Below are 25979 nucleotides of genomic sequence, written 5' to 3' on the forward strand. Positions count from 1 at the left end.
TGACGGGAAGGAACGCATGACGTAACGTCCTGTGTAAACATGGCTGCGCGCTGGCGAAAGTCACATTACTGCAAGTGCTGAATACCTCCATTTATTAATGTTCATTATTAACTGTCTGTCCAGCAACAAATTAGCTACATCTGGGAGTACTTTCTACACTTCGCAACTGCAGCAGTCCGGCAGGTATTTCGCTAAATTACAAGCTACGACAGAGCACGTAAACTTTGAAACAGACGATGCTCTGAGCTGTTAGCCGTTAGCATCGGTACCTCCTAACGTGTTGCCATTTAACAACAGCCTAAACGCTTAGCTGTCATCTATTCATTTTGCTGTGTTTGTTGATAACTAATCGTAGCTGTTGGTGTACATTTTCGTTTAAATTTGTCTTATTATCTGTTTCAGGATAATTCAGTCAGCATCATGGTCCATCTATGTAAGTAACTCAGTAACTCAAGTAACTCAGTTTGTTGCACCCAAACATTTTCCCTACAACAGATCGGATGGTTCAAGGACAGAGGCGGGACATGTAAAACTTAGAGAGAGGACTACATTATCTACACGTTTACACCTTTTTGTCAGAAGTATGGCAGCATCTAGAGCCGGTGTAGAAAGCTTGCTCAGATACAGTATGTGAACTGCCGGCTCTTGCTCACAAAATAATAATGTGAGGAAAGGGTTGACCCATATCAAACGTTTGTTTTATCCCAAAACTCATTGCTTTGGCTCCTTTCCCCACACTTTGTTCCCCTAATCTTGTACCATGAAGTTACCCTGAGATGAGGAAAGGAGTGGAGATGGAGAAGGGCAAAATAAAGACCGCTAACAACTTGAATTTATGTTGTGCACACAATGTAAAATCTGTTCCTGAGAAAAAATGATTGATTCCACTTTTTCATTCTGAACATTTTCCTTTGCTGATTTTTTTTATTTAGCTTCCTGATTTCTACCACTGCAAGAGCATTGATGCACAAAAAATAATCCTGTTATGAATCCATTTATCAAACATTCATCTCTTCAAACATATTTCTCTTGTAGTTGATGCCATAGCTAGCTGAACCTTCAAATATCAAGAAAGATCATTATAATAGTTATGATAACTCAACTAAGGAGATAATAAACACCGAATGGACAATTCAGCCATGTGAGCAGGTAAAGTCAATTCATTAAGCATTTAATTCGTCACAGATATATTCGTCACATTCAATAGAAGGAAATTTATAGAAGGAAAAAAAAACTATTTGTTCCTGTTCCGCCTCACTAGCATAAACTACAAGGAAGTAACCTGAAAAACATGACTGAAGCATAGGGGAAAGTACACGTACAGTTTTAGGTGTGTACCGTGACAAATCACCGAGACCCTGACACCCACTTTAAGTTTGAAAAATTCAGAGACTGAAGTTGTATTTTCACTGTTGTGTGAGAAAGAAACTTGATGTGAGCTATCTGGTAGTTGTTTTGGATTGCATGTTCGATATATTAATGACAAATCATATTTAATCAGAAAACTGTTTCCAAATGACACAATGTAGACATGCTCACAGCCCTCTCACAGTCAGTATTAGCTAACAAGTAAAAGCTAAAAATTTAGACCGGGTTGGGGTTATGCTACACCTGTTTTAGGTTAGGTGTTCATAATTTTACAGTTGTTGTTGTTGTTGTTGAAGAAGTATCTTCTCTCTCTGTCTCTCTCTAACACACCACATGCTGAGAAAGATCTTTTCTCACTTTTATGAAAATATGAGATAATAAATAATAATAAAAAGATGGTAACAGCAGAGAAAATGTTCCTTTTCCATTGGTCTCCATTGCTTTTGTTGTCTTTTTTGTGTAAAAAAAAAAAAAAAAAAAAGAATAGAGTATTGATAAAGTACATGTCGATAGAAATAGCACTACTGATAACATGCTAATGTCACTCATGCCTACTTCTGATAGTGTCAGCCAAGAGCTGACATGATGAGTGGCAAAGTCATGGTGTTTAGAAAAACTAGAAGATTAATGGTGTAGAAGAGAAACAAAGTCTATATGTGTCATCACAGTGAGGTTTGCATAGCTTGTGCCATTTTTCCTTCTTGTAGAATCACGTTGTCTCTCTGTTAAACTTCATCAAAATTCTGGAGTAAGTAGGACAGTTTTGCAGTAGCATTTGGCATAAAATGCAAGGCACACACTAGTACGACAGTAAACATTTACATCCTGGCATCCCATGAAATATATTTGCTCTCTTTCATTGAGGATGATACATCAGCTTTGAATGAACGGCCTACTTTGTGTTGTGCTTAGCTATAGCCTTCTCTTGGGTAGGAGAAGGCTATATAAGGCACAATTTTGGCAAATTTAAATGAAGTTCATGTCATTTCTCCACCTTACACTGAGAAATACGGCATTTCTAGAGTTCTGGACAGTTATTGTAAGCAACTCTTTCCTTGTCATTGTCCTCCTAAAAAATTCCTATTGTGTTAATTTCTCCCTGCAGCATCCCTCCTTCTAAAGAAGTACCACGGGGGGCACGTCGTCATCCGCTTGGCGCTCGCTGGCCACAAACAGGCCAACAGACCCTTCTATCGTATTGTGGCAGCTTACAACAAAAGGGCACGAGACAGTAAATATTTGGAACAGCTAGGTTCCTATGACCCCCTCCCAAACATCTACAATGAAAAGCTTGTCAGCTTCAATTTTGACCGAATCAAGTACTGGATGGGCTGTGGTGCACACCCCACAAAGCCAGTAGCCAAACTTCTAGGTGCGTATTCACTGCATGAAAGTACATTCTTTTCGGGTGGATCAGCTTTGCTCAGTCTTAATTCAGGAGATCCGAATGAGACATTTCTGTGCTCTTACTGATTGTTTAATCAAGGAGGTCCATTGACCTGTTGCTCTATTATCTCCACCCTTAGCACAGTCTCTACCTAACAATAAATGTGACTGTGTTTACAGTTCATTGGAAATCTTAAATTATTTGTTTCCATTACACTCTATCTTTTCAGATGATGAAATGTGCTGTCTAGTGCTGTAAGTGTAGTGTGTCCACTGTGACCTCAAAGACTTTAACCCCCCCCCCCCCCCACACACACACACACACACACGATTTAAAGAGAGGTACAGCTTGAATCGGCCTGTTATAGTTATGTATCCATAAAATATTTTCCCACATGGAAGAAATCACTTAAGTCTCCCAGAAATTGTCAAAAATGTGGGTCATGACATATTTTTCATAACACCACTGTAAACAGGCTAAATCTCTAAAATAAATATCTAAAACTGTACCAGGTAAATGTTGATGGCTTTTTGATGGCGCAGTGTTTCCCTCCAACTGTTCCTTGGAACTCTGCAGTGTGATTTCTTATCTCGTTTGTCTGCAGGGTTGGCAGGATTTTTCCCTCTGCATCCCATGACAATAACAGAGGCAGAGCGGTGCAAAGCTCTCGCACAAGTGACAGAAACAGTGACGTCAACAGAGGAAGGTGTGAAGGAGGAAGAAAAACATCCAGAAGTATGAGAGTTATAGCTGGGGACTGTGTGAGAGACTGACCAGTATCAACAGATGTCACAGTCATTTGCAAAGACAACAAATCAATTCATTTTATCACCTTTCGGATGGACTTCTCATGGCAACTTGTTATTACACAGTGCACTTCTAGTCACTTAAATCATGTCTATGAACCATGCACATAGAATTGTGATATCTCATAAAATTCAAGCATGGGGCATCATAACAGATGGATGTTTGAATTCACTGCTAATTAATTAAAGAATTACAATGACACTAGTTTTATTGTGTTCAGCTGCATATTTTTATTGACTTCTGCACAGATTGTCAAGCAATGAATCAATTTCCTTGTTTCTTTTTGACTGAACAGTGGTTGCATACTTTCGTTCTCTGTTTGTTTTTTACGACCCATGCCAGAAGGTAAGTTATGGAAATTACTTGCATGAGTAAACATTAAACACTGGTGACCTTTTCGGATTATCAAAAACACAGTGGCATAAAGAAATCTTAAGTGGGTGGGTTTGTTGAAATGATTGTTGGCAGGATTTAAAATGCTTTAGTTTCATTTTTGCACAATCTTAAGCTCCCCACCCTTCATTACACTATGGTGTGTTGCCACCACCCTCATAAACTGGAAAATTACAAAGATTTCTATCAGGATGGTGACATGGAGCAGGTTACTGTCATCGCAACTGAACATACATTAATGAGAGATTTTTCACAGTATGCCCCTCCAGTACAGGTGCATGCACTGAGGAATGTGTCACTGTGTTTTCAAGGTGTAGGACACCGAGTTGATGAAGAATTGGGGTACAGTGATTGTGTTTCTGTGATCCCTGTTTCCCTCAGACAGTCTTCACTTCCAGAACGAGTGTATTTGGTTTGTGGGGACAAGGCCTATAGTTGTATGCCTTAATCCTTTTTGCAGGGTGTTTGTTATTTAGCTTACCTTGCTCCTGTGATAAGGGAGGTGCAGACTGCTGAGCTCGCTCAGCTGCACGGCTCGTTGAAGAGAGTGAGGAGAGAGATCTCCCGGTTTCAACAGGTTGCAGTTATCTCCCGGTTAGCTAATGGCATATTAGGTTTCATCTCAACAACGAAACAAAAAATTTGATGGTTGAAATTTTTCTTGATGTGTAAGGTTTAATGATATTTTAGGAATCATGATGGAACAGTATCATATTTTCTGTTCATGTTTCATAGAAGGCTAACTTTTTTCCACAGTATGAGTGAACCATCACAGATCAAAATCATTGTGGGTTTATAAGAACATCATTTATGCTTAGGGTTCATAAATATTTGGACGGTGACACAATATTTATAATTTTGTCCTTATACACCACCACAGTGGATTTGAAATGGAGTAACCAAGATGTGATTTAAGTGTAGACTTTCAGCTTTACTGTGAGGGGTTGAACAAAAACATGGCATTACCCATTTACAGCCAGTTTTATGCATTGTCACCCCAGAGGCTCAAAAGTAATTGGACAAACTACATATAACATATATAACTATAATTATAAGGATTATATTCAGTATTTGGAGGAAAATCCTTCGCAACTCTATGACTGTCTGAAGTCTGCAGCCCATGGGCAACATCTTCCTTCCTTGAGACGTTCTGCCAAGCCTTTACTGCAGCTGCCTTCTGTTGCTGGCTGTTTGTGGGTCTTTCTGACTTCAGTTTGGCCTTCAGCAAGTGAAAAGTAGCTCAGTTAGGTTGAGGTCTGGTGACTGACTTGGTCATTGAAGAATATTCCATGTCTTTACTTTCAGTAACTCTCGGGTTGCTTTCGCAGTATGTTTGTGGTCATCTGCATTGTGAGGCACATGCATTTTTTCTATTTATGATAATTGTAGGATAATTTCATACTAGCGTGCAAGAAACTGCGCCAAGGTTTCAGGGGAAGTTCTATACTATGACATAATACTATTAAGACACATCATTGAAATAAAAAAAAAAAAATGTAAATGCAAATGTAAAACTGCAAGTTCCCTGTTGCAGAGCTGGTCACTTGAAGATTAGCACATGGATTAAAGGTAAAGTTTCTAATACTAAACGTTTCTGTATATGCCATATAAATTGTTTTTTGGGGTGTCTTTCACATGCCTATCCCTGTATTAGCTCATTAAGTGAATGTTGTGTTTGCTGTAATTCAGATGCTAAACCACAAGTGTGTACAGTGTGGCTTGTGTCAGTCAGAAACAAGTGATAAAATGTGCCAGTAAGCTGAGCCAAGATACACTTGTAACACCCAGCTGTACATTTGAAGTTCCACCATGTAAACACAAAAGAGCTTAAATTAGCTTTGCTCTTATCATTTCCTCATGTCAGTCAGTTAAATTTCTGAATTGATATATATATATATATATATATAGATAGATAGATAGATAGATAGATAGATAGATAGATAGATATAGATATATAGATATAGATATAGATAGATATAGATATATAGATAGATATAGATAGATAGATAGATAGATAGATAGATACATATACAAAGCATGTGCTTATGTACTGTGACTTACTTCTCCCGAGGGGTATTCAAGGCTAAAATAATAGACAAATAAAAGCTAAAACTGGAAAGCATGTTTTCTACAAGTGACTTCAATGCTTTTATAATAATAATTAAAAAAAAAAAATAGCATAAAGTAGTGGGTATATTCTGTTTTAGTAATGCCTGACTTTTCATAAATGCACCTCTAATATGCAAACAGAGGTGTGGAGAGCTCTGCCCAAACTTCTTGTGCATTCAAGATTAAAGTGTGTTTCTATTTAACTGCGTCATATTTAACCTTTTCCTGGTAAAGCTGAGACTGTATTGACCTCTTGTAAGATCATGTTCAACAGTGTGTTTATAGCATAATCCTTCAGCTGACTGCACTGTCATTAAGTTGAACAAGGTAACATTCCTTAAATCAGAGTTATAATATTCCCAACTGATTGCCACCATATGTAAATATGAGATTAAAAAAATATTAGAATGTCAACAACACAGCACACTGAATAATACACTTGTGCAGCAAGGCAATATACTTGTGCAGTTATATAACCATAATTGTTATTAATTACTATGAACTTTGAGGTATTTATTTTCAGATTTAAAGGATCAATAATGTGGTGACAGTTGGCCTGGTTTTGATTTCTAACTGCTTTTGACTTTATAACACAACTCTAATAAAAACATTACACTGACAGGTAATTGATGGGTGATAGCCATCATCAGGTTACAAGTTCAGGTTACAGGTTCAGTATGAAGTTAGGCCACCTGACACATCTGAGCCACAAAACTATAAGGTCATGCACATGGTCAACCTATGGTATGCAGTTAAATATCAATAAAGGTAATTACACTGGTGACTAATGTCAATAAGTCGAAATTGGTGTCATGTATGTTGGCAAAGTCAATGCTTGCAGAAAGGCAAATGCAGATCATTGTAGCCACAGATAGTAACACAGAATGACTTTTCAGCAAGTATAAAAATACAGTATTTTCACTTTCACTGATAATGGGCTAAGGACCAAATTCTTCACTAACAACTTAGTAGGTGGCCAATGTGGGTCAATTAAAGTTGATTTAAAATGTAAGTAAAATGATATTATTTAAAGTGTGAAGATGTTATTCAAAGTGGTCATAAAGGCCAGGAATTCAATTTTCAGCAAACTACAGGCCTAATTTGAGTAGTGTTAGGTGTATTCACTACTATGTGGGCCAAATTCTTCACTCCAGCTCCTACTCCTACTACTCAACTACAGAGTAGGACCATCAAAACAGTCAAATAGGCTAAAATTGGTTTGAGGTGCAAAAGTGCTAAGCATCATGGAAGACAGGGAGATCAGTTTTTGGCAAGAACAATATCCGTGCCCATGCTCTGTTAAGTAACAAAGTTGTACAAATTTTACTAAGTCTTCTCAGCTGCACAGTGGTCTTTTGTTTGTCAAGGTTTTCCTGCAACAGCCACTTAAAGCAAGTCATTCATCACCTTGAGAATGGTAAATGGACTGCATTTCTATAGCGCAGGGACGGTTTTTATGGGCAATGTGGGCAACCGCCCAGGGCGCAATCTACTTGGGGGCGCACAAGCGCCGTCCAAAAAAAAAAAAGTGCGTCCGCAAAAAAAAAAAAAAAAAAAAAAAAATCGTTTCTACACTAATATCGCTCATTTCCATGTCAAGTTGGTGCAGTGGGCGCTAAGGCGCCCCTACTATCACGTCAACTTGCTGCTGAGAGTCATGTATACAGGTCGTGTGTGTCAGAAGAAAAGGCAAGGGGGAGGGGGGCGCGGGGGATCAACTTGCGACTGCAGAGGCTGTGCGCAGGTTGTGAGTCTCAGGAAAAGCAAAGGGGAGGGGGGCGGGGGATAGACTAACCTCTGATATGAAAGATCCCAGGCCAAACAACACAAACTGCTGCTTCCAAATAAATTGTATTTCATTCATAAAATTAATATGGACCCCTTAAAGCTACATGTAATTTATTGGGTTATGTGAAAATGCCAAACAACAACAACAACAACAAAAAGTCAATGGAGTATCATGGACAAAAGGCCAAAAAAAAACCATCAGGTGCCCAGTTCAGAAAGAGAAGGAGAGAAGAAGAGGAGAAACGTTCAAAAGATAAAGGTATGCAAGTCTCTATGCGTGACGTTAATTGTGCATGTAATGAAACAGTAGCCTATACCCTATTTATTAGCCTCTTGCTAATATATTGCCACTTAGCCACAGAAGTTTTTTTTTTTGTTTGTTTGTTTGTTTTTTTGGTTTTTTTGGTTTTTAGTTTTGCTGAACTAGCAACTATTAGAATTTTAGGCATCATGCCATGGAATTAATTTCACCCATAGGCTAGTTTGTGTTTGCAACACAACAAGTGCAAGTTCACATTGGCCTGTTAGTCTGTGGATTTGGTAAACAATATGTCCTGACTGTGGAATTTTTAATTTTTTTTGCTATACGTGGGTCTATGGTAACCTAAATAACTTCCTATACACTGACATGACATTTTGTAAGCTATATGTGATATAGCTTTAGGAGTAATTTCTAGTGTGTTATTCTTAGTTAATACGATGTTAACAAATGATAGGCCTGATGTGGTGGGGGTGGGGGACGGTTCGCCCAGGGCGCAAAACTAGCCAGGACCGCCTCTGCTATAGCGCTTCTTGAGTCTGCTGACCACCCAAAGCACTTTTCAGTGTGTGCCTCACATTTACCCATTCACTCATACATTCACACACTGATGGTAGAGGCTGCCAAGCAAAGTGCCAAGCTGCCCATCAGGAGCGGTTTCGGGGTGCCTTGCACAAGGACACTTCAACACACACTCAGGAGGAGCCAGAGATCCAACCAGGAACTCTCTGACTACCAAAGGACCACTCTGAATCCTGAGCCACCCCGCCCCAGAAGAGCTGTCTCATTGTTCTAAAAAAAAAAAAAAGCTCTAAAACCACATTAAAACTTCTCAAGTGAAGTCACTTTATTGCCGTTCCATAATATATTAACTAACATACAGAGGAACGAAATATTGTTTCTGTGCAAAATGGAATGGATTTTAATTAAATCACTAAAAGAAAACAAATATATGTATATTAAAAACCAAGATATAGCAACAGATACATGAAATATGTCAACAGTAGATGACCATTACTGCAAATAAAAATTAACTGACTAGTTGGCTAAGCAACCTTGGATTGGAATGCCCGTTAAGAAGTTTGTAACTGTTTAAGCAATGACATTTCGAATATTAACTCAAAAAGGCAGGATGATAGATGGAGTGATAAGTAGGCTGTGTAGTAAATACAGTGGCATTCTTCAAAATGTGATTAATACATCTCTTTACACATTGTTGCATTTTATTGTGGATTGTTTAAGCAAGTCTCTTTGAGAGGGAATTTCACAAAATGAGGAAGAGCACCTACCACTTACAGAATTAAAAAGTTAATAACATGAAAATTCGGATTTTGACCAGATCTTTGAAAAACATACTGTTTAAAGTGTAAAATAGCAGAGAGTTCAAAATACATAATCATCCATCCATCACACCTTATTTTGTCTACTTCATTGTCACTATGCTTGGATCTTGGTGTGTGTGTGTGTGTGTGTGTGTGGGGGGGGGGGGGGGGGGGGGGGGGGGGGTCATTTGGGGGCATGTAGAGGGTGTGAGTGTATTTTGTGGAACTAAAAACCAATGCAATACCAAGCCACAATATCTGAAGTTTGCCTAAGGTGTGCGCTAGATCACTACAGTCTCCTGGTTGATCATTGGTGACACATAAAAGTAAATCTGATTCTGATAGTCAAGTGTTTATTTAACCGACAACTGCCAACAGGATAAAATTGTACTTACAATACACAGAGGATTATTATAACAGTCAAAGCTGGGCATCCACTGGAGATTCAGCACTGAACTGAAATCACAGAAAGTCTAAATGATCCTGGTTTAATATAATACGAGCAGAAGATGACATCAGTGTACATGAAAATGAACAAGTGGATTTATTCGGGATCCCTTAATTGGGGAAGACTTTCCATCATTGGTGTAGTCCTCACTGTGGTCATTGTGGTCATTTCATTGTGCGTATTCTTTGTAGAAAAAAAAGGTAAGTTTGTGACTCTATAATTGCTTATTACAAATCAAGTTGAGCCATGGTGTTTATATTACTCTTTTATCATATTATTTGAGAATAATTTAGCAAATTGCTCATTATATATAATGTACAGTCATTAGACATAAATATATTTATATTCATTACATGTGGATTTACACATTTTGACTCATTTGAGAAGTAGGATTGGGATTACTCTTGATAAATCTCCAGGGAAAAAATAGATGCAATTAGTGCTGGCACTCACTATAGCATAATAATATAAAATATATTCTCACTTAACAGGCATACCAATATCTTAACACAGTTCTGGAATAAACACACTAATTACAATGCTGGAAATTTCGTCATCCAATCATGTTACTATCATGTATTCCCACTGGGATTCAGGCATGTGGAGTAATGTGATATCAGATGGATTAGCCTACTCAACAATTATTTCAACACATTTGTATACATAATGTATAATCCAAATAGCCCTGTCTATCGCATCTTTTTTTTTTTTCAGGTGCATTACTTTGCCAATGTACCCTGATGTTGTTGAGTTCTCATGGTTTTCTGTAGTTTCTTTTTCACGTCTATACATTATCATTAGACAATCTCTGTGAATCTCTCAAAAGTGCAGAGCATTGTGAACACAGTGTATGACAAGAGAGAAATAGCTGATGATACATATTCAGTCAATGACTGCAAAGACTGAAAAAAAAAAAAACAAAGATGCCACAGACATTAGACCTAAATGCACACTTAACATGGAAGGAAGGGAAATAACTATACTTTTATGAAAACATAGCCATTATTTTATTAAAACAAGCCAATAATCCAGCCTTTGCATTTTTGAGGACCAAAAAGAGGGAGGACTGACAAGAAATCCTACAGTTGCGTTTCTATCAGAGGAACTTTCCTCAGGGAGTAGGAACCTTTTGAAGAACTCTCTGTGTTTCCACGACAGGGACCTGCATCTAACTTAAGTTCTGGGAACATTATTTTACTCCCCTAAAAGTCTGTGCTCAGGAAGTAGCACTTCCCAAAATTACAGAAACTTTGCAGGTGGAGCTGATTTCTGATTGATAGAGTACTCGCTGCATGTTACTTAAACTGCCATTTTTTTTTTTTTTTTTTTTTTTTTTTTTTGCAGCTGCAAGCCAGTTTTTTTTTTTTTTTTTTTGTTAATTGATAACTGATTTCATGTTATTGAAATCCAAAAGCGCCAAAAGCAAAAGTTAGCTATATGCTAACACCAACCACAAATGCTAACTGCTAATGGTGTAGAATTGTGGTGTTCTTAAGGCAATGGTTAGCTAAATTGATCGTATAAAATGATATAGTGTTAAGGTCCTCGTAGTGAGACAAAAAAAAAGTTTATTTTTTGTGTATTCAAATGAAATGGGCAGGCACACAGAACTGTAGGCTTCAAAGACTAGTGTGTACCCCTGTTTACCCAAATATACAAACGGACATATTTGTCTAATCTCCGCAGGTATGTAGACCGTGGACATGCAGACAACAACAGGCTTATAGTCCAGTAATTTTAGGCCAAAATTGGGGCTTTTAATTCACCTTTTAATTCACTGTTATGTAGTAACCTTTTAATTCAAGGTTACTATATATATAGTAACCTTTTAATTCACTGTTTAAATGTCTCTTCTGGCATTTATTCCTTATATTCCTATTAGTGCATATCAAATCAGATAATGTGTGATATGCATGTGTATACAGAATAATTCAAAGAACTTGTAATTGACTTTTTTTCTTGTCTTTGTGTGTGTAATCACCTTGTGAATTTTTATAGTGATATCTGAAAGTAAATTTTGAACCCCTTTCCCCTGTGTGTTAAAAACAGTGTTTTTGGTAATTTGTGGTCATAAATAGGTGATTTTCAAAACTTTCCACCAATGGGATTTCTTGGGACTGTTTTTCCCTCACTCAGGACAAACTGAGGATACAAAATCAGTTGAGTTTGCTTCTCTTGCAATTTGTCCTAGGTTTTTTCATAAAATGACTGGACTATTAAGGAACCTTTTAGTTCCTTGAAGTAGTCCCTTGAATTACATTCTGGATACTTTGGATAGAAGAATATGAGCTTATGGTTTAAAATTTAAAGCTCTGTATTCTATCCCAATGATATTTCTGCAGGCAACATCACAACAATAAAAAATGTGTAAATATATTAAAAAATATCCAAAAATTCATTAGAATTTCTTACCTATACCTATAACAACATTTCGTTGAAAGTGCATACTGGATATATAAGTTTCTGATTCCACCCTTCTTAAGCAGTGAAAAAGGCTGTGGTACAAAGTTTTTCTAGTACACCAAAGAACCTGTTGGAAATAGCTGCGCAATTTCACTTACTGGCACACATTTCAAGTCTCATGTATAAAAATTCTGTGATTCAACAGGAAAACAAAATGATGTTCAAGAGGCTCAAGAAGGAAATAATCTAAAACTTCAGGAAAACAAGACAACAGTAAATGAATTCTTGGATGTGCTCAGAGTCAGTGCAAAACTAAATTATTCAGAAGACCAAATAATATCAAGAGAAGTAAAAAGACACTCTACAAAAAATGAAACAGATGTGAAATCACAAAAATTAACTGAAGAAAAAAAAGACAGGAATATGACTACTGCAAATGGTACAACAATAAATGTATCCAGTGCAAGTTACTTTAGTAGCCCAGCGACATCTTCAACAAAATATTCAACTGTAAAAAAAAAAAGAAATAAATCGGAAGAAACTTCACGTTCAACGCAATCTTCAACCCTTCAAAGCAATGGCTCTGCACAAACCCCTGGGAAAAACACATCCTCTCCAAGTGTTTCCATGACGATCACGACATCAAATGTTACAACAGCAAAGGTGTCCAGTGCACCTTCCTTTAGCAGCCCACCAACATCTTCAACACAATTTTCTACAACAACAGAGCCACAATCTACATCATTTAGTACTGATGCAGCCACAGCAGTAACAGAAGCAGTGACAATTTCATCCACTCAACGAATCAAATCCACAAACTCTATTACCACTAGGACACAATATTTGACTGACACAACTCCATCAGCTCCATCTGAAAAAACACCACCTGCAGAGATCTTCTCCACACCAGAGACCACGACCGCACAGCAGAAAACAGAGAATGTGGTATCCACTCCCAGCTCCACAATCACCGCTAATGTACTGTCACCAGCGACCACTGAATCAACATCGACAGTCAACCCAATCTCAAGTGCCACAGTGACTATCGGTACAGCTTCTACAGTCTCTCCCAATGTCACACCGCTGACTCAATCGAATCCTGTTGCTTCAACAACTGGACCAACAACAAAGCTGATATTCAGCAGTTCACAAGTATCCTCAATAATCACACTTTCCCCTACAAAGGAGACACACTCTACTGCAACCACAGAAGCAAATCAGTCAGAAACAACTTCACCTTCAACACAGCCCTCAACCCCTCAAAGCAATGGCTCTGCACAAACCCGTGAGCAAACTACATCCTCTCCACATGTGTCCATGACAATCACGACATCAAATGTTACAACAGCAAAGGTGTCCAGTGCACCTTCCTTTAGCAGCCCACCAACATCTTCAACACAATTATCTACAACAACAGAGCCACAATCTACATCATTTAGTACTGATGCAGCCACAGCAGTAACAGAAGCAGTGACAATTTCATCCACTCAACGAATCAAATCCACAAACTCTATTACCACTAGGACACAATATTTGACTGACACAACTCCATCAGCTCCATCTGAAAAAACACCACCTGCAGAGATCTTCTCCACACCAGAGACCACCACCGCACAGCAGAAAACAGAGAATGTGGTATCCACCCCCAGCTCCACAATCACCGCTAATGTACTGTCACCAGCGACCACTGAATCAACATCGACAGTCAACCCAATCTCAAGTGCCACAGTGACTATCGGTACAGCTTCTACAGTCTCTCCCAATGTCACACCGCTGACTCAATCGAATCCTGTTGCTTCAACAACTGGACCAACAACAAAGCTGATATTCAGCAGTTCACAAGTATCCTCAATAATCACGCTTTCCCCTACAAAGGAGACACACTCTACTGCAACCACAGAAGCAAATCAGTCAGAAACAACTTCACCTTCAACACAGCCCTCAACCCCTCAAAGCAATGGCTCTGCACAAACCCGTGAGCAAACGACATCCTCTCCACATGTGTCCGTGACGATCACGACATCAAATGTTACAACAGCAAAGGTGTCCAGTGCACCTTCCTTTAGCAGCCCACCAACATCTTCAACACAATTTTCTACAACAACAGAGCCACAATCTACATCATTTAGTACTGATGCAGCCACAGCAGTAACAGAAGCAGTGACAATTTCATCCACTCAACGAATCAAATCCACAAACTCTATTACCACTAGGACACAATATTTGACTGACACAACTCCATCAGCTCCATCTGAAAAAACACCACCTGCAGAGATCTTCTCCACACCAGAGACCACCACCGCACAGCAGAAAACAGAGAATGTGGTATCCACTCCCATCTCCACAATCACCGCTAATGTACTGTCACCAGCGACCACTGAATCAACATCGACAGTCAACCCAATCTCAAGTGCCACAGTGACTATCGGTACAGCTTCTACAGTCTCTCCCAATGTCACACCGCTGACTCAATCGAATCCTGTTGCTTCAACAACTGGACCAACAACAAAGCTTATATTCAGCAGTTCACAAGTATCCTCAATAATCACGCTTTCCCCTACAAAGGAGACACACTCTACTGCAACCACAGAAGCAAATCAGTCAGAAACAACGTCACCTTCAACACAGCCCTCAACCCCTCAAAGCAATGGCTCTGCACAAACCCGTGAGCAAACGACATCCTCTCCACATGTGTCCGTGACGATCACGACATCAAATGTTACAACAGCAAAGGTGTCCAGTGCACCTTCCTTTAGCAGCCCACCAACATCTTCAACACAATTTTCTACAACAACAGAGCCACAATCTACATCATTTAGTACTGATGCAGCCACAGCAGTAACAGAAGCAGTGACAATTTCATCCACTCAACGAATCAAATCCACAAACTCTATTACCACTAGGACACAATATTTGACTGACACAACTCCATCAGCTCCATCTGAAAAAACATCACCTGCAGAGATCTTCTCCACACCAGAGACCACCACCGCACAGCAGAAAACAGAGAATGTGGTATCCACTCCCAGCTCCACAATCACCGCTAATGTACTGTCACCAGCGACCACTGAATCAACATCGACAGTCAACCCAATCTCAAGTGCCACAGTGACTATCGGTACAGCTTCTACAGTCTCTCCCAATGTCACACCGCTGACTCAATCGAATCCTGTTGCTTCAACAACTGGACCAACAACAAAGCTGATATTCAGCAGTTCACAAGTATCCTCAATAATCACGCTTTCCCCTACAAAGGAGACACACTCTACTGCAACCACAGAAGCAAATCAGTCAGAAACAACTTCACCTTCAACACAGCCCTCAACCCCTCAAAGCAATGGCTCTGCACAAACCCGTGAGCAAACTACATCCTCTCCACATGTGTCCGTGACGATCACGACATCAAATGTTACAACAGCAAAGGTGTCCAGTGCACCTTCCTTTAGCAGCCCACCAACATCTTCAACACAATTTTCTACAACAACAGAGCACAATCTACATCATTTAGTACTGATGCAGCCACAGCAGTAACAGAAGCAGTGACAATTTCATCCACTCAACGAATCAAATCCACAAACTCTATTACCACTAGGACACAACATTTGACTGACACAACTCCATCAGCTCCATCTGAAAAACACCACCTGCAGAGATCTTCTCCACACCAGAGACCACCACCGCACAGCAGAAAACAGAGAATGTGGTATCCACTCCCAGCTCCACAATCACCGCTAATGTACTGTCACCAGCGACCACTGAATCAACATCGACAGTCAACCCAATCTCAAGTGCCACAGTGACTATCGGTACAGCTTCTACAGTCTCTCCCAATGTCACACCGCTGACTCAATCGAATCCTGTTGCTTCAACAACTGGACCAACAACAAAGCTGATATTCAGCAGTTCACAAGTATCCTCAATAATCACGCTTTCCCCTACAAAGGAGACACACTCTACTGCAACCACAGAAGCAAATCAGTCAGAAACAACTTCACCTCAACACAGCCCTCAACCCCTCAAAGCAATGGCTCTGCACAAACCCGTGAGCAAACTACATCCTCTCCACATGTGTCCGTGACGATCACGACATCAAATGTTACAACAGCAAAGGTGTCCAGTGCACCTTCCTTTAGCAGCCCACCAACATCTTCAACACAATTTTCTACAACAGAGCCACAATCTACATCATTTAGTACTGATGCAGCCACAGCAGTAACAGAAGCAGTGACAATTTCATCCACTCAACGAATCAAATCCACAAACTCTATTACCACTAGGACACAATATTTGACTGACACAACTCCATCAGCTCCATCTGAAAAAACACACCTGCAGAGATCTTCTCCACACCAGAGACCACCACCGCACAGCAGAAAACAGAGAATGTGGTATCCACCCCCAGCTCCACAATCACCGCTAATGTACTGTCACCAGCGACCACTGAATCAACATCGACAGTCAACCCAATCTCAAGTGCCACAGTGACTATCGGTACAGCTTCTACAGTCTCTCCCAATGTCACACCGCTGACTCAATCGAATCCTGTTGCTTCAACAACTGGACCAACAACAAAGCTTATATTCAGCAGTTCACAAGTATCCTCAATAATCACGCTTTCCCCTACAAGGAGACACACTCTACTGCAACCACAGAAGCAAATCAGTCAGAAACAACTTCACCTTCAACACAGCCCTCAACCCCTCAAAGCAATGGCTCTGCACAAACCCGTGAGCAAACTACATCCTCTCCACATGTGTCCGTGACGATCACGACATCAAATGTTGCAACAGCAAAGGTGTCCAGTGCACCTTCCTTTAGCAGCCCACCAACATCTTCAACACAATTTTCTACAACAACAGAGCCACAATCTACATCATTTAGTACTGATGCAGCCACAGCAGTAACAGAAGCAGTGACAATTTCATCCACTCAACGAATCAAATCCACAAACTCTATTACCACTAGGACACAATATTTGACTGACACAACTCCATCAGCTCCATCTGAAAAAACACCACCTGCAGAGATCTTCTTCACACCAGAGACCACCACCGCACAGCAGAAAACAGAGAATGTGGTATCCACTCCCAGCTCCACAATCACCGCTAATGTACTGTCACCAGCGACCACTGAATCAACATCGACAGTCAACCCAATCTCAAGTGCCACAGTGACTATCGGTACAGCTTCTACAGTCTCTCCCAATGTCACACCGCTGACTCAATCGAATCCTGTTGCTTCAACAACTGGACCAACAACAAAGTGATATCAGCAGTTCACAAGTATCCTCAATAATCACGCTTTCCCCTACAAAGGAGACACACTCTACTGCAACCACAGAAGCAAATCAGTCAGAAACAACTTCACCTTCAACACAGCCCTCAACCCCTCAAAGCAATGGCTCTGCACAAACCCGTGAGCAAACTACATCCTCTCCACATGTGTCCGTGACGATCACGACATCAAATGTTACAACAGCAAAGGTGTCCAGTGCACCTTCCTTTAGCAGCCCACCAACATCTTCAACACAATTTTCTACAACAACAGAGCCACAATCTACATCATTTAGTACTGATGCAGCCACAGCAGTAACAGAAGCAGTGACAATTTCATCCACTCAACGAATCAAATCCACAAACTCTATTACCACTAGGACACAATATTTGACTGACACAACTCCATCAGCTCCATCTGAAAAACACCACCTGCAGAGATCTTCTCCACACCAGAGACCACCACCGCACAGCAGAAAACAGAGAATGTGGTATCCACTCCCAGCTCCACAATCACCGCTAATGTACTGTCACCAGCGACCACTGAATCAACATCGACAGTCAACCCAATCTCAAGTGCCACAGTGACTATCGGTACAGCTTCTACAGTCTCTCCCAATGTCACACCGCTGACTCAATCGAATCCTGTTGCTTCAACAACTGGACCAACAACAAAGCTGATATTCAGCAGTTCACAAGTATCCTCAATAATCACGCTTTCCCCTACAAAGGAGACACACTCTACTGCAACCACAGAAGCAAATCAGTCAGAAACAACTTCACCTTCAACACAGCCCTCAACCCCTCAAAGCAATGGCTCTGCACAAACCCGTGAGCAAACTACATCCTCTCCACATGTGTCCGTGACGATCACGACATCAAATGTTACAACAGCAAAGGTGTCCAGTGCACCTTCCTTTAGCAGCCCACCAACATCTTCAACACAATTTTCTACAACAGAGCCACAATCTACATCATTTAGTACTGATGCAGCCACAGCAGTAACAGAAGCAGTGACAATTTCATCCACTCAACGAATCAAATCCACAAACTCTATTACCACTAGGACACAATATTTGACTGACACAACTCCATCAGCTCCATCTGAAAAAACACCACCTGCAGAGATCTTCTCCACACCAGAGACCACGACCGCACAGCAGAAAACAGAGAATGTGGTATCCACCCCCAGCTCCACAATCACCGCTAATGTACTGTCACCAGCGACCACTGAATCAACATCGACAGTCAACCCAATCTCAAGTGCCACAGTGACTATCGGTACAGCTTCTACAGTCTCTCCCAATGTCACACCGCTGACTCAATCGAATCCTGTTGCTTCAACAACTGGACCAACAACAAAGCTTATATTCAGCAGTTCACAAGTATCCTCAATAATCACGCTTTCCCCTACAAAGGAGACACACTCTACTGCAACCACAGAAGCAAATCAGTCAGAAACAACTTCACCTTCAACACAGCCCTCAACCCCTCAAAGCAATGGCTCTGCACAAACCCGTGAGCAAACTACATCCTCTCCACATGTGTCCGTGACGATCACGACATCAAATGTTACAACAGCAAAGGTGTCCAGTGCACCTTCCTTTAGCAGCCCACCAACATCTTCAACACAATTTTCTACAACAACAGAGCCACAATCTACATCATTTAGTACTGATGCAGCCACAGCAGTAACAGAAGCAGTGACAATTTCATCCACTCAACGAATCAAATCCACAAACTCTATTACCACTAGGACACAATATTTGACTGACACAACTCCATCAGCTCCATCTGAAAAAACACCACCTGCAGAGATCTTCTTCACACCAGAGACCACCACCGCACAGCAGAAAACAGAGAATGTGGTATCCACTCCCAGCTCCACAATCACCGCTAATGTACTGTCACCAGCGACCACTGAATCAACATCGACAGTCAACCCAATCTCAAGTGCCACAGTGACTATCGGTACAGCTTCTACAGTCTCTCCCAATGTCACACCGCTGACTCAATCGAATCCTGTTGCTTCAACAACTGGACCAACAACAAAGCTGATATTCAGCAGTTCACAAGTATCCTCAATAATCACGCTTTCCCCTACAAAGGAGACACACTCTACTGCAACCACAGAAGCAAATCAGTCAGAAACAACTTCACCTTCAACACAGCCCTCAACCCCTCAAAGCAATGGCTCTGCACAAACCCGTGAGCAAACTACATCCTCTCCACATGTGTCCGTGACGATCACGACATCAAATGTTACAACAGCAAAGGTGTCCAGTGCACCTTCCTTTAGCAGCCCACCAACATCTTCAACACAATTTTCTACAACAACAGAGCCACAATCTACATCATTTAGTACTGATGCAGCCACAGCAGTAACAGAAGCAGTGACAATTTCATCCACTCAACGAATCAAATCCACAAACTCTATTACCACTAGGACACAATATTTGACTGACACAACTCCATCAGCTCCATCTGAAAAAACACCACCTGCAGAGATCTTCTCCACACCAGAGACCACCACCGCACAGCAGAAAACAGAGAATGTGGTATCCACCCCCAGCTCCACAATCACCGCTAATGTACTGTCACCAGCGACCACTGAATCAACATCGACAGTCAACCCAATCTCAAGTGCCACAGTGACTATCGGTACAGCTTCTACAGTCTCTCCCAATGTCACACCGCTGACTCAATCGAATCCTGTTGCTTCAACAACTGGACCAACAACAAAGCTGATATTCAGCAGTTCACAAGTATCCTCAATAATCACGCTTTCCCCTACAAAGGAGACACACTCTACTGCAACCACAGAAGCAAATCAGTCAGAAACAACTTCACCTTCAACACAGCCCTCAACCCCTCAAAGCAATGGCTCTGCACAAACCCGTGAGCAAACTACATCCTCTCCACATGTGTCCGTGACGATCACGACATCAAATGTTACAACAGCAAAGGTGTCCAGTGCACCTTCCTTTAGCAGCCACCAACATCTTCAACACAATTTTCTACAACAGAGCCACAATCTACATCATTTAGTACTGATGCAGCCACAGCAGTAACAGAAGCAGTGACAATTTCATCCACTCAACGAATCAAATCCACAAACTCTATTACCACTAGGACACAATATTTGACTGACACAACTCCATCAGCTCCATCTGAAAAACACCACCTGCAGAGATCTTCTCCACACCAGAGACCACCACCGCACAGCAGAAAACAGAGAATGTGGTATCCACCCCCAGCTCCACAATCACCGCTAATGTACTGTCACCAGCGACCACTGAATCAACATCGACAGTCAACCCAATCTCAAGTGCCACAGTGACTATCGGTACAGCTTCTACAGTCTCTCCCAATGTCACACCGCTGACTCAATCGAATCCTGTTGCTTCAACAACTGGACCAACAACAAAGCTTATATTCAGCAGTTCACAAGTATCCTCAATAATCACGCTTTCCCCTACAAAGGAGACACACTCTACTGCAACCACAGAAGCAAATCAGTCAGAAACAACTTCACCTTCAACACAGCCCTCAACCCCTCAAAGCAATGGCTCTGCACAAACCCGTGAGCAAACTACATCCTCTCCACATGTGTCCGTGACGATCACGACATCAAATGTTACAACAGCAAGGTGTCCAGTGCACCTTCCTTTAGCAGCCCACCAACATCTTCAACACAATTTTCTACAACAGAGCCACAATCTACATCATTTAGTACTGATGCAGCCACAGCAGTAACAGAAGCAGTGACAATTTCATCCACTCAACGAATCAAATCCACAAACTCTATTACCACTAGGACACAATATTTGACTGACACAACTCCATCAGCTCCATCTGAAAAAACACCACCTACAGAGATCTTCTCCACACCACAGACCACCACCGCACAGCAGAAAACAGAGAATGTGGTATCCACTCCCAGCTCCACAATCACCGCTAATGTACTGTCACCAGCGACCACTGAATCAACATCGACAGTCAACCCAATCTCAAGTGCCACAGTGACTATCGGTACAGCTTCTACAGTCTCTCCCAATGTCACACCGCTGACTCAATCGAATCCTGTTGCTTCAACAACTGGACCAACAACAAAGCTGATATTCAGCAGTTCACAAGTATCCTCAATAATCACGCTTTCCCCTACAAAGGAGACACACTCTACTGCAACCACAGAAGCAAATCAGTCAGAAACAACTTCACCTTCAACACAGCCCTCAACCCCTCAAAGCAATGGCTCTGCACAAACCCGTGAGCAAACTACATCCTCTCCACATGTGTCCGTGACGATCACGACATCAAATGTTACAACAGCAAAGGTGTCCAGTGCACCTTCCTTTAGCAGCCCACCAACATCTTCAACACAATTTTCTACAACAACAGAGCCACAATCTACATCATTTAGTACTGATGCAGCCACAGCAGTAACAGAAGCAGTGACAATTTCATCCACTCAACGAATCAAATCCACAAACTCTATTACCACTAGGACACAATATTTGACTGACACAACTCCATCAGCTCCATCTGAAAAAACACCACCTGCAGAGATCTTCTCCACACCAGAGACCACCACCGCACAGCAGAAAACAGAGAATGTGGTATCCACCCCAGCTCCACAATCACCGCTAATGTACTGTCACCAGCGACCACTGAATCAACATCGACAGTCAACCCAATCTCAAGTGCCACAGTGACTATCGGTACAGCTTCTACAGTCTCTCCCAATGTCACACCGCTGACTCAATCGAATCCTGTTGCTTCAACAACTGGACCAACAACAAAGCTGATATTCAGCAGTTCACAAGTATCCTCAATAATCACGCTTTCCCCTACAAAGGAGACACACTCTACTGCAACCACAGAAGCAAATCAGTCAGAAACAACTTCACCTTCAACACAGCCCTCAACCCCTCAAAGCAATGGCTCTGCACAAACCCGTGAGCAAACTACATCCTCTCCACATGTGTCCGTGACGATCACGACATCAAATGTTACAACAGCAAAGGTGTCCAGTGCACCTTCCTTTAGCAGCCCACCAACATCTTCAACACAATTTTCTACAACAGAGCCACAATCTACATCATTTAGTACTGATGCAGCCACAGCAGTAACAGAAGCAGTGACAATTTCATCCACTCAACGAATCAAATCCACAAACTCTATTACCACTAGGACACAATATTTGACTGACACAACTCCATCAGCTCCATCTGAAAAAACACCACCTGCAGAGATCTTCTCCACACCAGAGACCACCACCGCACAGCAGAAAACAGAGAATGTGGTATCCACCCCCAGCTCCACAATCACCGCTAATGTACTGTCACCAGCGACCACTGAATCAACATCGACAGTCAACCCAATCTCAAGTGCCACAGTGACTATCGGTACAGCTTCTACAGTCTCTCCCAATGTCACACCGCTGACTCAATCGAATCCTGTTGCTTCAACAACTGGACCAACAACAAAGCTTATATTCAGCAGTTCACAAGTATCCTCAATAATCACGCTTTCCCCTACAAAGGAGACACACTCTACTGCAACCACAGAAGCAAATCAGTCAGAAACAACTTCACCTTCAACACAGCCCTCAACCCCTCAAAGCAATGGCTCTGCACAAACCCGTGAGCAAACTACATCCTCTCCACATGTGTCCGTGACGATCACGACATCAAATGTTACAACAGCAAAGGTGTCCAGTGCACCTTCCTTTAGCAGCCCACCAACATCTTCAACACAATTTTCTACAACAGAGCCACAATCTACATCATTTAGTACTGATGCAGCCACAGCAGTAACAGAAGCAGTGACAATTTCATCCACTCAACGAATCAAATCCACAAACTCTATTACCACTAGGACACAATATTTGACTGACACAACTCCATCAGCTCCATCTGAAAAAACACCACCTACAGAGATCTTCTCCACACCACAGACCACCACCGCACAGCAGAAAACAGAGAATGTGGTATCCACTCCCAGCTCCACAATCACCGCTAATGTACTGTCACCAGCGACCACTGAATCAACATCGACAGTCAACCCAATCTCAAGTGCCACAGTGACTATCGGTACAGCTTCTACAGTCTCTCCCAATGTCACACCGCTGACTCAATCGAATCCTGTTGCTTCAACAACTGGACCAACAACAAAGCTGATATTCAGCAGTTCACAAGTATCCTCAATAATCACGCTTTCCCCTACAAAGGAGACACACTCTACTGCAACCACAGAAGCAAATCAGTCAGAAACAACTTCACCTTCAACACAGCCCTCAACCCCTCAAAGCAATGGCTCTGCACAAACCCGTGAGCAAACTACATCCTCTCCACATGTGTCCGTGACGATCACGACATCAAATGTTACAACAGCAAAGGTGTCCAGTGCACCTTCCTTTAGCAGCCCACCAACATCTTCAACACAATTTTCTACAACAACAGAGCCACAATCTACATCATTTAGTACTGATGCAGCCACAGCAGTAACAGAAGCAGTGACAATTTCATCCACTCAACGAATCAAATCCACAAACTCTATTACCACTAGGACACAATATTTGACTGACACAACTCCATCAGCTCCATCTGAAAAAACACCACCTACAGAGATCTTCTCCACACCACAGACCACCACCGCACAGCAGAAAACAGAGAATGTGGTATCCACTCCCAGCTCCACAATCACCGCTAATGTACTGTCACCAGCGACCACTGAATCAACATCGACAGTCAACCCAATCTCAAGTGCCACAGTGACTATCGGTACAGCTTCTACAGTCTCTCCCAATGTCACACCGCTGACTCAATCGAATCCTGTTGCTTCAACAACTGGATCAACAACAAAGCTTATATTCAGCAGTTCACAAGTATCCTCAATAATCACGCTTTCCCCTACAAAGGAGACACACTCTACTGCAACCACAGAAGCAAATCAGTCAGAAACAACTTCACCTTCAACACAGCCCTCAACCCCTCAAAGCAATGGCTCTGCACAAACCCGTGAGCAAACAACATCCTCTCCACATGTGTCCGTGACGATCACGACATCAAATGTTACAACAGCAAAGGTGTCCAGTGCACCTTCCTTTAGCAGCCCACCAACATCTTCAACACAATTTTCTACAACAACAGAGCCACAATCTACATCATTTAGTACTGATGCAGCCACAGCAGTAACAGAAGCAGTGACAATTTCATCCACTCAACGAATCAAATCCACAAACTCTATTACCACTAGGACACAATATTTGACTGACACAACTCCATCAGCTCCATCTGAAAAAACACCACCTGCAGAGATCTTCTCCACACCAGAGACCACGACCGCACAGCAGAAAACAGAGAATGTGGTATCCACCCCCAGCTCCACAATCACCGCTAATGTACTGTCACCAGCGACCACTGAATCAACATCGACAGTCAACCCAATCTCAAGTGCCACAGTGACTATCGGTACAGCTTCTACAGTCTCTCCCAATGTCACACCGCTGACTCAATCGAATCCTGTTGCTTCAACAACTGGACCAACAACAAAGCTGATATTCAGCAGTTCACAAGTATCCTCAATAATCACGCTTCCCCTACAAAGGAGACACACTCTACTGCAACCACAGAAGCAAATCAGTCAGAAACAACTTCACCTTCAACACAGCCCTCAACCCCTCAAAGCAATGGCTCTGCACAAACCCGTGAGCAAACTACATCCTCTCCACATGTGTCCGTGACGATCACGACATCAAATGTTACAACAGCAAAGGTGTCCAGTGCACCTTCCTTTAGCAGCCCACCAACATCTTCAACACAATTTTCTACAACAACAGAGCCACAATCTACATCATTTAGTACTGATGCAGCCACAGCAGTAACAGAAGCAGTGACAATTTCATCCACTCAACGAATCAAATCCACAAACTCTATTACCACTAGGACACAATATTTGACTGACACAACTCCATCAGCTCCATCTGAAAAAACACCACCTGCAGAGATCTTCTCCACACCAGAGACCACCACCGCACAGCAGAAAACAGAGAATGTGGTATCCACCCCCAGCTCCACAATCACCGCTAATGTACTGTCACCAGCGACCACTGAATCAACATCGACAGTCAACCCAATCTCAAGTGCCACAGTGACTATCGGTACAGCTTCTACAGTCTCTCCCAATGTCACACCGCTGACTCAATCGAATCCTGTTGCTTCAACAACTGGACCAACAACAAAGCTTATATTCAGCAGTTCACAAGTATCCTCAATAATCACGCTTTCCCCTACAAAGGAGACACACTCTACTGCAACCACAGAAGCAAATCAGTCAGAAACAACTTCACCTTCAACACAGCCCTCAACCCCTCAAAGCAATGGCTCTGCACAAACCCGTGAGCAAACTACATCCTCTC

The 25979-nt window shown here is 41.7% G+C and overlaps 2 protein-coding genes across 2 annotated transcripts in view; both read left to right on the forward strand.

Annotated features, from left to right (window-relative positions):
* mrps16 (mitochondrial ribosomal protein S16) lies at positions 1-3940 on the forward strand. The gene is made up of 4 exons (XM_030052650.1): positions 1-183; positions 403-433; positions 2474-2740; positions 3360-3940. The coding sequence occupies exons 2-4, from the start codon at positions 421-423 to the stop codon at positions 3494-3496; spliced, it is 417 nt and encodes a 138-aa protein (XP_029908510.1). The 5' UTR covers positions 1-183; positions 403-420; the 3' UTR covers positions 3497-3940.
* The window catches only part of LOC115359226 (flocculation protein FLO11), a 24825-nt gene continuing 2743 nt past the window's right edge, over positions 3898-25979 (forward strand). The window contains exons 1-18 of the mRNA XM_030051584.1: positions 3898-3907; positions 13867-14022; positions 14557-14712; positions 15247-15402; positions 15935-16090; positions 16620-16775; positions 17309-17464; positions 17996-18151; positions 18683-19075; positions 19346-19528; positions 20063-20218; positions 20748-20903; positions 21407-21589; positions 22810-22991; positions 23517-23652; positions 24160-24342; positions 24877-25032; positions 25566-25721. Coding sequence (XP_029907444.1) covers positions 3898-3907; positions 13867-14022; positions 14557-14712; positions 15247-15402; positions 15935-16090; positions 16620-16775; positions 17309-17464; positions 17996-18151; positions 18683-19075; positions 19346-19528; positions 20063-20218; positions 20748-20903; positions 21407-21589; positions 22810-22991; positions 23517-23652; positions 24160-24342; positions 24877-25032; positions 25566-25721 — 2986 coding nt within the window. The remainder of the gene's footprint in view (positions 3908-13866; positions 14023-14556; positions 14713-15246; positions 15403-15934; positions 16091-16619; positions 16776-17308; positions 17465-17995; positions 18152-18682; positions 19076-19345; positions 19529-20062; positions 20219-20747; positions 20904-21406; positions 21590-22809; positions 22992-23516; positions 23653-24159; positions 24343-24876; positions 25033-25565; positions 25722-25979) is intronic.

The sequence above is a fragment of the Myripristis murdjan genome, chromosome 5, assembly GCF_902150065.1.
Source record: "Myripristis murdjan chromosome 5, fMyrMur1.1, whole genome shotgun sequence".
Lineage (NCBI taxonomy): Eukaryota > Metazoa > Chordata > Actinopteri > Holocentriformes > Holocentridae > Myripristis > Myripristis murdjan.